Source organism: Gossypium arboreum, chromosome 7, assembly GCF_025698485.1.
Source record: "Gossypium arboreum isolate Shixiya-1 chromosome 7, ASM2569848v2, whole genome shotgun sequence".
NCBI classification, from domain to species: Eukaryota; Viridiplantae; Streptophyta; class Magnoliopsida; order Malvales; family Malvaceae; genus Gossypium; species Gossypium arboreum.
In genome coordinates this window covers 3,916,339-3,929,998 of record NC_069076.1, presented here as the reverse complement: position 1 = coordinate 3,929,998, position 13,660 = coordinate 3,916,339, and the positions used below count along the sequence as shown (strand labels likewise).

The following is a 13,660-nucleotide window of genomic DNA, read 5'->3' as shown; positions in this document are numbered from 1 at the left end:
CCATTTTCAACAAATTCAAAAACAAGTTACAATTTCTGTCACCTTCAAAGTACTGAGATTCCTCTAAACACATATCGCACTCAAAAGGAACTCTAAATCTGTAGTATCGTTGCTCGTGTCATTGATATCTAGGGATCTATGATAGGCACACAAAAGAATATACAAGGAATAAATAAATTAAAAAATGACTATTTACATGAAATGAAAATTTATAAAGAATGTCAAAGGTCAAAAGAATCAGAATGAAAGAATATTTACTCGGATGAATAATAAAAGTATGTTTTATTGAAAATAAAAATGTCTGAACATGAGCCTACTTCTCATAAGAAATCTCATTACTCCTAGGCTTTAGAGCAACAAGAGTGTTCTGAATATTACTCCGTAAAATTCCTAAAGATTACAGGAAGTTCTTCTGCAGTCCAATTGTTTAAAGAAATTCCCGGTTCGTAAGGGCGAATGCCCTCAAGGTTTCTTTGTTCAGTTCCTTCCTCATGTATGACATTGATGGGATGATTTTCATTTCCAAACACCCCCTTTTCCAGGTAAGCTATCCCTCTTGATACAAAAGTCTAGGATATGTAAAGGAGCGTCTTCTTTTCGCTCAGCCATGACCTTCTTTCTCTCTTTAACCTTAATTAGGGTCTTTTTATGGATTTAAATGCATGTAAAGTGATGCAATGCAAATGTATGAATGCAAAAGAAAATGAGATGTTGATCTTGAATTCAATTCCATTAGAATAACTTTTCTAGAAAACAGATTTCTTTACATGAAAATAGATTACATACGATCTTGCCCTTCATAGTCCAAGTAAACGCTGATCTTTTCTTCATGGTCGAATCCTGTAAATTCTCCAAAAGATGCATTTGCTAGCTCCTTGCTGCTTAATCTGAGCCTCGATCTCTTGCTCGCTTATCTTCATGATACTCATCAAAAAGTGCCGGCTCTTAGATAATCTTCGTTGACAATTAAATCAAGTCATGTATTCCTTCGTGGACTTCCGGCTTTCTCTCGTCATGCTCTTGGATAACCTTTGTTGGCTTGAATCTCTGGCAATTACATCATGTATTCCTCCTTGGACTACCAGCTTTCTCTCATCGTGTTTACTTGGACTATATTCAGACGACCGCACTATAATCTACTTTATCAAGAAATTCATTTCCTTATGACAAACTATTCTATTTAGGAATCTAATTTCGAATCAACACATTCTTTTCTTTGATGTAATGTAATGCAAAAGCATGACTGCAAAAAGGATATCGATTCTGATTTAGTTTCATTTTAGAAAACGTTATTTAAGGAACAAAAATCTTTTCATAAAACAGATTACAAATACGCTTTCGCTCGTAGGCCCAGAGTCTTAACCCTATCTAATAAGAAAGCTAACTTTTGACCACGATCTGACTGTAACTCATATTGGTGCTCAACGTGCTCGCCCTTTCTACCAGTATTTGTAAATGATCAGCTATCTTTTGAATTTGAATTACTGCTTCACCTATGAAGTAAGCTCTACAGCCAAAGACACCTCCTCCAATGTTTGTAAAGTTGCTCTGATTACCTTGAAAGAAATATTGGCGACCAAGTAGGCATTCCAGCTCCGCAGCATACTGCCTTAAAATGATATCAAACATCCTCAGTGCTTCTTGAGAGTTTTCAAATTTTTGCCCCCCACAGAACATTTTGAATTGCTTGCATGGGTATCTTCGCAGCATAGCTAATCTCCACTTTAAAAGTTTTTAAACAATACGATCTTCTTTAATCTCTTTCTTTCATGCTCATTTGGGCTGTCCCGGCTATTAGGTCTTGCATTTCTATTATTTCTAATAGGTACAACATCTTAAAGTACCAGAGTAAATTCTAGCTTGTTGTTTGGTAGCGGTCCTATAGTAAGTGAGCCTTTCTACCATCATAAGCAAAATTCTTTCCATCCAATTCAATTTGGTATGTCTTATACCCTTACCATCCACGAGGTAACTATCTTCATCTGTAATGGTAGAAGTGTCCCTCAGTACTCCCCACGCTCACCTTGAATTGTTCATTTATCTTCATGTCAAGCAAATACTGCAATTCCCCATAACTGTTGTAGAACAACTGCTTGGCTTCGTTACTCCATTAATCTAATATTTCCTTTAACTCTTGGAGGTTATTTTGTATCACACTAATGAGAGTGTAGTCCCATAATTCCGATGTGTATCCTTTGGTGACACTATTTCCTTTTTCTATGTGGGTTTTCTCTGACCAAGCACAAACGAAAGAGTTGTCCTCCACTTTATTAAGATATTCATTCCCCATTACAAAACTTTCTAACTCAGAAATCGAACCTTGAATCGACACCTTTTAATGATAAATGACATGCAATAATAGCAAAATAAGAAAAACAAGTTAGTGTCACATATATAAAAAAAAATATAATAAATAAGAACTTATAAAGGTAGGCACTAAAGGTCATCATCATACTACCTGGGGCAAGCACTTAAAGTTCACTATATGTAGTTCGGTTCTAAAGCAAGGGTACCTAAACCAACAGATTCCTCGATCCTCACCAATTATAGGCTCATATGGACCAAGTTCGGTTCAGGGGGACACATTTCCCTATGGCCATGCGGAGATGAAAATCTCACGAAGACATAGGTACGGATGTATCCCGGAAGTAATCCACTAGCCCATGCAGAGGTGAAAACCTCACGAAAGCATAACTTCTCACTCCCACTTAAGGGTGTGACCACAACGGTCATGCAAATGCAATGTGTGTGTAAACAATAACAAACATATGCAACTAACACATGTAAAAATGACATATTTTAAAAATTTTCCAAATTTCCGACATTAAGACAGAAAATAATCAATTTTCGGCTTGACTCTCTTATAAGTCCCCAGTGGAGTCGCCAAGCTGTCAAAACCTATTTTTTAAAGGGACGTTTTAAAAACGGGGATCGACTTTTGAAAAACGAAAACGGGAGTCGCCACCAATCTTTTTAGGTGTGATTGGATCACCTTATAAAATATTTTGTTTTAAAACATTAATTTTGGTCTACGAAATTATGAGAAAAATAGGTTCGGGAGTCCGTTACGTATGAGGAAGGATTAGCACCCTCGTAACGCCCAAAATTGGTACCAAATTGAATAATTTTTTGTGTTAATGTCAGAAAATTTGAAAAGATTTTAAAACTTGAACAATTTAAAGTTGAAACTTGAGATTCCTTTGTTCCGAAAGTATACAAACATCACATCCAGCATGTTAGGACATGATGTTTTAAATCCTTGTAACTAAAATTATCTCATGATTTTGAAAATTTATTAAAAGGATATTTGGTTATTTAGTCAAATGAAAAAAATCACAACCTAGCATGTTAGGGCACTATTTTTCGAATTTCTAAACACCAAATATTGCCTTATTTAAGAAAAAACTTTTTCAATTAAATGAAATATATTTTTAAAATAATGAATAATATAGAATTTAATTAAAAATAATTTGATATAAATACTAAAGTTATTAAAAATAAAATATAAAAGAGAATTAAAAAAAAAGGAGATAGAGATTAAATAAAAAGGTTGAAAACGAAGATGAACAAAGAATAAATAAGAACAAACTGTAGAAAATAAGAACGTAAGAGGGAGAGAAATTTGAATGAATGCTCTCAATAATTCTTATTGCTTCCCAAAACTCAAGTGAAGTCAAGTTGTTTTACAATGAGGGGAGAGGCCTCTATTTATAGTTGAGCCTCCCCAAATCCAACGGTACAGATCAATTACATCAACGGTTAAGATTAGAGGATATCTACAAATTAAATCTCCACGATTACAAAATCATATCTTCTAAGATTGTATATCATATCTAAGATTGCAATCATATCTAAGATTGTATCATATCTAAGATTGCAATCATATCTAAGATTGTATCATATCTAAGATTGCATATCACATCTAAGATTACATATCATTGAAGATTATATTTCCATATGAGTCAAACTTGTAGATGGACCTTAAATCTTTTCAAGTAATGGGCCATTCCGATCGTACCAAATTATATTTGTAATTCTGGACTGAACTTGGACTTTTTTTTTAGGGTTTATTATTTTTGTTTTTAGACTTATTTTTGGGCCCGAGCAAAATTGAGTGTCTATACACCATATGTCATATGTGTAAAGGGCCACAAAGAACAAGGATTTGGATGCCATTTTAGCAATATGATGGTTAATGGTTCTTGTCCGTTGTCCATTTTGGTTTTGGAATGAATGTTGTATTTATTGGAAAATGTAGGTCTGAAGTAGACTTGATCATGAGTAAGGTTATTCAAAAAATAGGAGGGTTTGGACAAAAATATAGGCCCGAAAAATGGGTTTAGACAAAAAGGAAGGCTCATCTTTTAAATTGACTCGGGCTCAACCCGAATTTGTAAAAAAAAAAAAGGCTGTTTTTAGTGTTTGGACATTGTTTTTCATTGTTTTACTATCATTTTACTATTATATTTCTACTATTTTTTTGTTATTGTTTTAATATTGTATAATTATTGTTTTCTTATTAATTCTATTACTATTTCAGATGTATTTGCTTGTTAAGTTTAATTTATTTTAGTGTTATTTAAGTATAATTTTTTCATTTGTTGGGAAACATTTATTTTAATGTTTTTAGTGTATTTGATGTATTATATTTTTAAAATTTATTTTATATAAAAATTTAATACTGAGCATGCCAAGTTGAACTTGGACAAAATTTTAGGCATATTTTTTAGGCCAGGCCAAGCCCATGTCTTGAAAACGAGTCTAAAATTTTGAGTTGACCCGACCAGACCTGACCCGACCCATGATCAACTTTAATTTGGAATTGGTCCCTCCTATTATCACTTCTCGCTTAGTATAGTCTAAAATTTAAAACCCAATCGGCATATATGTTTAATTCACTCGATAAGTAGCTCCTTATCTATTTATTATTTTCTAAAATTTTTATAGAAAAAAAATCGTTCCTTTGGTTTTTATGAATTATAAAAAATTTAAAAATTAAATCATTGAAAATATTAATTTTCCATTAACATAATTTTTTCAATCAGTTATCAAATAAGGCCTAATATAAAAGATTTTCATGAATAACAAAGGATAATTTTTATTAGTATTGTTGTCATTGTAGGAAAATGTGAGTTCGAATATCTTTGAAATACATTTATCCTCCTATTTATGAATCGAAAGATATGCATTGTGTATAAAAAAAGAATAGGATTTTTTTCGTATATTAACCCATAATAAATTTATGTATTTTAGTTTTGTACATTATATACGTTAAAGCTTTAAAAACTATTTTTTATTATAAAAATGATAATATATATATAACAATTATTTTGCATAATGCATACATTTATTCTTCTTTTCTTATTTAATAAATTTATTATTCTTTTCAAATTTGAAAATCATAAATATTATCTTTTGAAGTTTGATAATGTTACATATATTAAAAATGCGAAATTATTTTATGGATCATTCTTACCACATTAGTCATGGTTCTTTCTCAATTATATAATGATATTTCAACAATTTTTTTCATGTTATTGACACATAGTGTTTGTAACTTTTTTTACCTTGAACCTTAAACACTGAATCCTAAATCTTGAATTTTGAATCTTAAACCTCAAACTTCAAACATAGAACTCTAAACCCAAAACTCAAACCTTTAAACCACAAACCTTGAATACCCAACACTAAGGGTGAGATTGGGGCGGCAGTACGGTGTGTTTAGCTTACTTTTTGTCTCACGCTACAGTATCGCTACAGTATCTAATTTCACCGCCACCATTGTTTTTACACTAACCGCAGTAAATGCACTGCCCATCTAAACTCACCCTAAATCTAAATCTTCAACTCGAAACTTGAACCCAAACTGGGAATCTTGAGTCCAGAATAGGTTTGGGGTTCAAGATTCAAAATTTGGGATTCGAGGTAGATCTATCCATGAGTCGGGCTATTCAAAGAATGGGCTTGGACAAAAAAAAGACTCGTTTAGAAAACGAGTCGAGCCTCAAGCAAGACTTTTTTAGACTGAGCCCGGCCCGAATATGAAAACAAAAATTACTTTATTATTATTATTATTTTCTTGTTACTTTTTCACTATTTTACTACAATTTCACAATCATGTTACTACTATTATGTTGTTATTATTTGGATATTGTATAACTCTTATTTTATTATTAATTTTGTTACTATTTTCACATTTGCTTGTTAAAGTTATATTTATCTTAGTGTTATTTAAGTATACATATTATTTAAATTTATTTTCAATTTGTTGTGAAATATTTATTTTAATGTTTTTAATATATATATTTAAAAATATATTAAAAATTTAATACTGAGGAGGGCCGATCAAGGCTCGAGTTTTAATATTTTATTCAAATTGAGCCGGGCATAAATTTTTTTTGTTGAGCTCAACCTGAATCAGGCCCGGTCTATAGATACTTTTAGTTTAAGATTTATAGTTTAGGATAAAAATTATTAAAATTATATATTAATGATATAAAAAATATTAAAATTTTATTATATAATTGATAAAGGACTATAAATAATGTAATAGAAAGGTTTCATAAAATAATTTATCGTTAAAAAATAACAGGTTGCATATACATTGTATTAAAGATAATTGAAATTTCAGAATAAATGAAGAACTAGTGTACAAGTTTTCCGTAAGCGGAAGATTCGCCTCGTCCTTTTGGAAAATTAATCAATCCAACGGTTATTAGGAACCCATTAATGTGAGATGTGGCCACACCAGATCACATCAACCGTAGTGTGAGACGTAACATAACGTCCTTGTCGTTATACCGCCGCGTGCCTTAACTAAACGACATACATTAGCCGCTTTTAAGCTTCCACAGGTAAAAATTCCACCGCTTTCCCTATTTATCCCCCCACTGTGTCATCCTGTTTACCTTTACCGCATGTCCCCCGCGGTAAATTCACCATTTTGAATTAGATGAAACGGTCATTGATTTGTGGACCCCCTCTTTTCCTCATCCACTATGTCCTTTTTCGCCACTTTGCTACACTTTTTACTGAAATGACCATCCTACCCACACGCGTTTCTCATGATTCTAGACCCTTGTACAAGCAATTTTAATTCTAAAACCACAATTCATTCAAAGTTGAAAATTAAAATTATATTTTAGCCCTTCAAAATTTTAAAATTTAATTATGCCAACTCTAGTAATAAAAATTATAATTTAGTCACTTAGAAGTTTATAAAAGCTTATATTAATGTAAAAACGAAATTATATTTTAACTCTTTCAACAATTTATAATTTAAATTCACAATGAAAAATTAAATTATATCTTAGTATGCATTTATTTCACAAAAATGATTTATATAAAATATATTTTACATTTTCCTATGTTTGTTTAATGAGAAATAATTTGGCTCATGGAAAATAACTTATAAATTAATGAAAAATAAATAATTTTTTCGGTAAATTGAATTACCTTTTGAAAAGTATAAATTATCTTTCTGAAAAATAATTTCGTTTATGAGTAATTTTATTTTATATACAAACTAGCTTCAATAAAGCCTAATATTACATAATAAATTTATTATTTTAAATTTTAAAAATATTAAAATCAAATATTATAATGTTCGATATTATTAAATATACATATTTAATTACTTACATTTAATAATATGATAAATTATTAATATGTTTAATATAAATTATTATTTTAATAAAGTATTCAATATTAAAATTTTAATTTTAATATAAAATTTAACAATAATAATTTTAAATTCTAAATAATATTCTTAATGTGTTATTTAAAATTATATTAATATTTTAATAATACAAATACATTTGAATTTTTAAATATTTAATCATAAATGTTTTATAATATAAAATAAAAATATAAGTATTTACTTAAATCATGCTTAACTTTATTTATTCCTTCAAACTACATTGTGTCATTATCGATTACCATATATGAAATATGTTTAATTTAAATTAAGTTTTAATTGGGTGTTATTTATTATTAAATTTATGTATGATATTAATTATTAAGCATAATAACTTATTTAGGTCATTTTAGTCCTCTAATTAAAATTTCGTATCTTTTAGCTCTTGAATTTGTATCGTTTGTTAAATTAACCCAAGATTGATTGAAAAGTTAATGTTTACTAACTTTAATGACGTGACATATCGTGGACTATTAGTGGATGTTACGTCAATAATTAATTAAAATTTAAAATTTTAAAATAAAAATATTTTAAAATTAAAATTATTAAAAATATAAAAATAAGTGTTAAAAATAATTAATTACTAATGTGACATACAAGTGAATCGACATGATAAAAACTTAATAAATATTAGTTTTTTCACCCATTTTGAATTATATATATGGTGTAAGAAATTAAAATTGAGTTAAATGAAAATCAATAATTTAAATAAATTTATTCTATTATTATCATAAATCATTATCTACATATAAATTAATTCTTGATATTATTATCTTAAGATGGATTTTCACTGCGTCAGTCGAGTTGACTCGTTGCCTAATTGTAAAAGGGTAAACAAGTAATTTAGACTGGCATCTTATCTTCACGCTCTTTTGCGTGGCATCTTCTAACCCAGACTGAGAGCTGAACCGGGTCATTGTTTGACACGTACCCCCACTAATTCAACGGGTTAGATCTTCCGCCACCTAGGACATTAACGTGACCGCTCAAAATGGTTCAATTTTTAAATTTCATCCTTATACTTCATAAAAATTAACAAATTAACCCTTCTTGTTTAATTTCTCAAGTCCTTGCAGTTTACCAAAAGTGAGAATTTAGTTAAGTTGTTAGTCAATACATTAACTTGAATTCATGATTTTTTCTAATTTTTTAAACTACTGATTTTTAGCAATTACTTGCATATAAATTATTTAAATGTTTAGAAGGGCTGATTTTTTAATTATTATAAATTAGAGGGATTGTTTCAGAATTAGACCTCTAAAAATCGTCTGCAATCCTAACCGGCCTTTATAATGAATGACCCGAACCACTTAAGACTGCCAAACAAAAACAAAACTCTCATTTTCATTTTCACGCTTTCTCTGCCACTCTTTTAATTCATCGGTTTTCCTTGTTTTTTAAGTAGTACCGACTGCCGGCGATTGTTCGCCGGAGAACGAAAGAAGCTCGCAGGGGGAAAGAGAGATGAAGGCACTGGTGAGCGATGATGTTCGCGTGAATTCCCAAGGCAATCACGTTACGTCCTCGTGCCGTCGCGTATTTCGGGAACTTTAACCGTATCTGAAAAGAAATAAAAACCCTCAAGCAAAAGCGACTTAACTTAGAAGAGTTTTGAAGTTATTCTATACTTTGTCCGGCAAAACTGAGGCAGAATTAGTATATAATAATCAAAGCTTATGAGTCCCGAGTCTTGGTAAACCGCATTGAATTTTGGCCCTCCCCAGAAAAAATATTATGAATTTCTGTGTTGATGGCCTTTGGCTGACCTCATCGCTAAGCCATAATATTTCTTCCAGTTATCAAAGCGAAGAATCAGAAAGAGCTTGAAGAGCTGCCGTGAAAGCAAAAGGGGTTTTTGTTCTGTTTTGTTTTTATTTATTTATAATCAAAAGCTGTGAAAATTATCAATATGCCTTTCCCAATGAAGATCCAGCCTATCGATTTCAGCCCTTCGGAAGAGGTGGTGCCGCCTCGTTTGGAGACGGTGAAGCCGGTTGTGAAATCGCGGTTCAAGAGGCTGTTTGAGCGCCAGTTCCCTAGCATTCTGAGGAATTCCGCGGCGGAGAAGGTGGACGCTGATGAGCTGCCTTTTAGCAAAGAATGCACCACCACCGAGCTGGAACCGAGCTCATTTTGCTTGGCGAAGATGGTGCAAAATTTCATCGAAGATAACAACGAGAAACAACAATCTGGTGCCGTTAGGTGTAGCCGTAACCGCTCTAACTGCTTCAATAGTAACTGCAACGACAGCTCCGATGACGATATGGATGGTTTCGGTTTCAGCGACTCCAATCTCTCTTCTTCAGCTGAAGCATCTGAAATTCTAAAGGTATTACAAAAATTTCTGCCTCATTTTTGTTCGATTAAAACATTTTGTTGTTGTTGTAAGCCATAGCTTATAATTTTAATTTGTTCTTTCATGGTCTAGAGCTTGGTTCCTTGTGGGAGTGTGAATGAAAGGAATTTACTGGCGCATACAGCGAGAATCATGGAGAAGAACAAGATCTCTAAACGTAAAGATGATATCTGCAGGAAGATTGTTATTGATGGATTACTTGCCTTTGGATACGATGCTTCTATCTGCAAGTCTCGTTGGGAAAAATCTCCCTCTTATCCTGCCGGTAAATTCTCTCTCTCTCTCTCTCTCTCTCTCTCTCTCATCTTTTTCTAGAAATATCTCTATAATTCTGGAAAAGTTATGCTATCCATTTCCTCTGTTATGAGTTGATTTTTAATTTCCTTTTTAGTTACTGGAATGATAAATAGCTTGTTTTTGACAAGCAGGGGAATATGAATACATAGATGTGATAATCGACGGGGAGCGATTGCTGATCGACATCGATTTCAGATCAGAATTCGAAATCGCCCGATCAACGAAGACCTATAAATCAATCCTCCAAATGCTTCCCTTCATCTTCGTTGGTAAAGCCGATCGTCTCCAGAGGATAATTGCTATTGTTTCCGAGGCGGCAAAGCAGAGCCTGAAGAAGAAGGGAATGCATATTCCTCCATGGCGTAAAGCTGAGTATGTCAGCGCCAAATGGCTCTCTCCTTATAACCGAGCCACGCCGTCTCCTCCTCCACTTACTCCCACACCCACAACTGGTACACTTAGAGAATCTGAATTTGATTCCAAAGCTAAAGAGAAAGACCAGCAACCTTTTACTGAATTGAATTCCGAGGACAAATACTCGGTTGAAGATGTTGAGTTGGGTGAGTCCATATTTGCTTTGTCTGAGAGCTCTGAAGAAGAAGAGAAGGAAAAGGTGGAGAAAGAAGAGTGGAAGCCACCTGAAATAAAACCCAAGAGCTCACAGATTGGGATTACGTTCGTGACTGGTTTAGCTTCAGTAATCGAAGATGAACCAAGAAAATTTTGACTTTTGATATATATATATTTTTGGGTCTTCTCTTTCCCCATTTGGGTTATTAGAGAATCATAAAATTATAGTTAACTGTTTAAATCCCCTTCTGTTTTTTTCGTGTAAGGGTTGATCTCTGATTTTACTACTAATATGAAATCAGATTGTTATATTAAAATAGTTAAAGAAAAGATATAAAAATTTTGTTCTTAAAACTGATTCCCAATTATTGTTCTTCTTATTCTCACCCCCTTTTTTATTCTTGTTGGGGTTATTTTATTATCATCTTCTGCATTGAGGGATCTTTGAATTTTGGAATCAGGGCATAGAGGAAAAAGGTAGAGGAAAAAGGTAAAGAGTTACTGACCCATCTCTTGTGCTTTGCTCTTTTCTCTTTTTCAATCTTAATATTTTTTATTCAACTAGTTCATCAATTTCTGATATTCAAATGATGATGTTTTCATAGAGTTGAAGTGAATTATAATAGGATACGATGATGGGAAGGAGGTGGCTCGTGCGTTCTCGAGCGCTGTGTTTTTGAGGTTAGGATGCCTAAGCTATTCTTTAATTTGCTTCAATTGATACCCTGCTAATGCCCTATAATCATGTTACTTGTATTATCTATCGATGGCATTAAATAATTTTCTAATTATTTGGCCTGCTACAGGGTTTTGGGTTGATGGGTTAATTCCATTCCCAAATTACCTTTTGCTTAGCTACGGAGATGGGACCAAACCCACAAAGTTTAATTATAATTGTGGCTACATCAGTTAATGCCTTATGAGGTTTGAGAACTACTCTAAATGGTAGGTAGATTATTTTAATAGTAACATATTATTAGAACAAAAGCTTTTCTAATTCTAAATTTTAGTTGGTTCCTGTCAGTCCGAATACTGGGTTTGGTGAGGGGTTTTTTCTCCTTTTTGTATATGCAGTAGTTGGCTTTTCCATGTATTGTTTTGATATTATTCTGATTCTGATAATATTGCCTGATGAAATGTCAGTTTCTTCCTTGTGATGTATCTTCCAAATTGGAGAAAATGGAAGGTACATGCATGTGAAAACTGCACTCTTTTTACCAACACCCATTTTCTAAGTAAGATCTCGAGTTTGAATTGAGATCGGTGTCTTTTGGATATATATAAAAAAAAAAAAAACTCGAGGCATATTGTATTGAATGGTATAGGAAGGGGGAATTTAGCCTTGAGAGGGGAGGCACTGATGGTCCCCTCCTTTTGAGATTTTAGATTAGGACGGTATCCCCCATTTTATGGACATAATCTGTTTCACACTGGGTAGGTTGGTGGGTGGGGAAAATTGTCTTTTACTTGCTATAGGGGCAAAATTTACAAAAGGAGGAGCAATGGGTTGGAAATTTCCTGCACAAGCTTATGAAGGACTTTTTTTTTTTTTTTTAACTTGAATTGATGACAACATTGAAAGCTTGGAAAATACCTTTTTCTTTAATGGAATTATTAAGTTCTATTATTAGCCTATAATGTATCATATAATCTCTTCAAAATTCTATGCGTCTGTCAGCTCATTCGCCGAAACTTCAAAATTAAATGAACTCCCTTGTCCAGGTTTCAAACAAAGTTTTACCCCCTTCTTTTTTGTACCATGAACCTTTTATTCTTATCCTGCTTACATGTATTTACTGCTGCTACACTTGTCGTTTCTTTGCCTCATGCAGGGTTCTTTTGGATGTTTAGTTTTTTTTCTGTGTCTCGTACTGTTGTTTTTACACTTTTACACTACTCACAAATGCTGTCCATATAAATGCAATTTGATAATAATAATAATAAGCAATTCATCTTGATTATTTATATTGTTTTGCTTTGTGTTATAAAAAACTCCAAAATCAATCATTGTGGTTCTGAAAATTATTACTCTCTCTCATTTTAAGCCCCTCCAATTCTCTGTAATACTATGAAATTTCAGAATAAAGGTGTTTTTCCCTGAGATGAAAAAAATTGGGTCATTACTGGTTGCAATTTACTTTGTAAAAGCTTAAAAGACAAATCTGGGTTTTATTTTTTATAAAAAAATTCATTAGAAATGCACTTAGTGCTAAGAAAAAGGGTAGTTAAATAATTATATAATAATTAATGGTAAGAATTGAAGTTTTGGTATAAATTCATATACTAAATTTTTAAGTCGGAAGTCGATATATATGGTTTATTGTACTATCTCAAAATCTTTTGCCAAAATTGAAGTTTTGGTATGAATTTTTATACTTATAATATGTAGTAGGTTTCATTCATTAGCTTCAATAATAAGATATCATAGTTCTTTCTTTTGGGTTATATAAAAGAGCACATGTTTACAGCATGCTTCCATAAACTAAACACCCTATATTAAAAGATTAAAAAAAACAAGTTTTCCAATGTGTTAATTAACAAAAACAACATAAATATAAACACAAAAGTGATAAGCTACAATAGTCAACTTTATGGGGATAAAAAGAAAAACAGTAGAAGCATAGAATAAACGCTACTTTTAGTTATATTTATAAATTTTCTTTGTATTCCTCTGTGCCATTTTATGTAATATTTTTTAACCATAGTAATGATTAATTCTGTTACTGTGAAAATTCTTCACA

The 13,660-nt window shown here is 31.8% G+C and overlaps 1 protein-coding gene and 1 long non-coding RNA gene across 2 annotated transcripts; both read left to right on the top strand.

Moving 5' to 3' along the window:
* The first annotated feature begins 9,000 nt into the window (after nt 1-9,000).
* LOC108456485 (uncharacterized) lies at nt 9,001-11,273 on the top strand. The gene is made up of 3 exons (XM_017755053.2): nt 9,001-10,025; nt 10,125-10,317; nt 10,481-11,273. The coding sequence occupies exons 1-3, from the start codon at nt 9,606-9,608 to the stop codon at nt 11,074-11,076; spliced, it is 1,209 nt and encodes a 402-aa protein (XP_017610542.1). The 5' UTR covers nt 9,001-9,605; the 3' UTR covers nt 11,077-11,273.
* Nucleotides 11,274-11,416: 143 nt separating this feature from the next.
* Nucleotides 11,417-12,884, top strand: LOC128295356 (uncharacterized). Its single transcript, XR_008285745.1, has 2 exons — nt 11,417-11,600; nt 11,726-12,884. It is a non-coding gene; the product is annotated as an uncharacterized LOC128295356 (long non-coding RNA).
* Nucleotides 12,885-13,660: the final 776 nt, after the last annotated feature.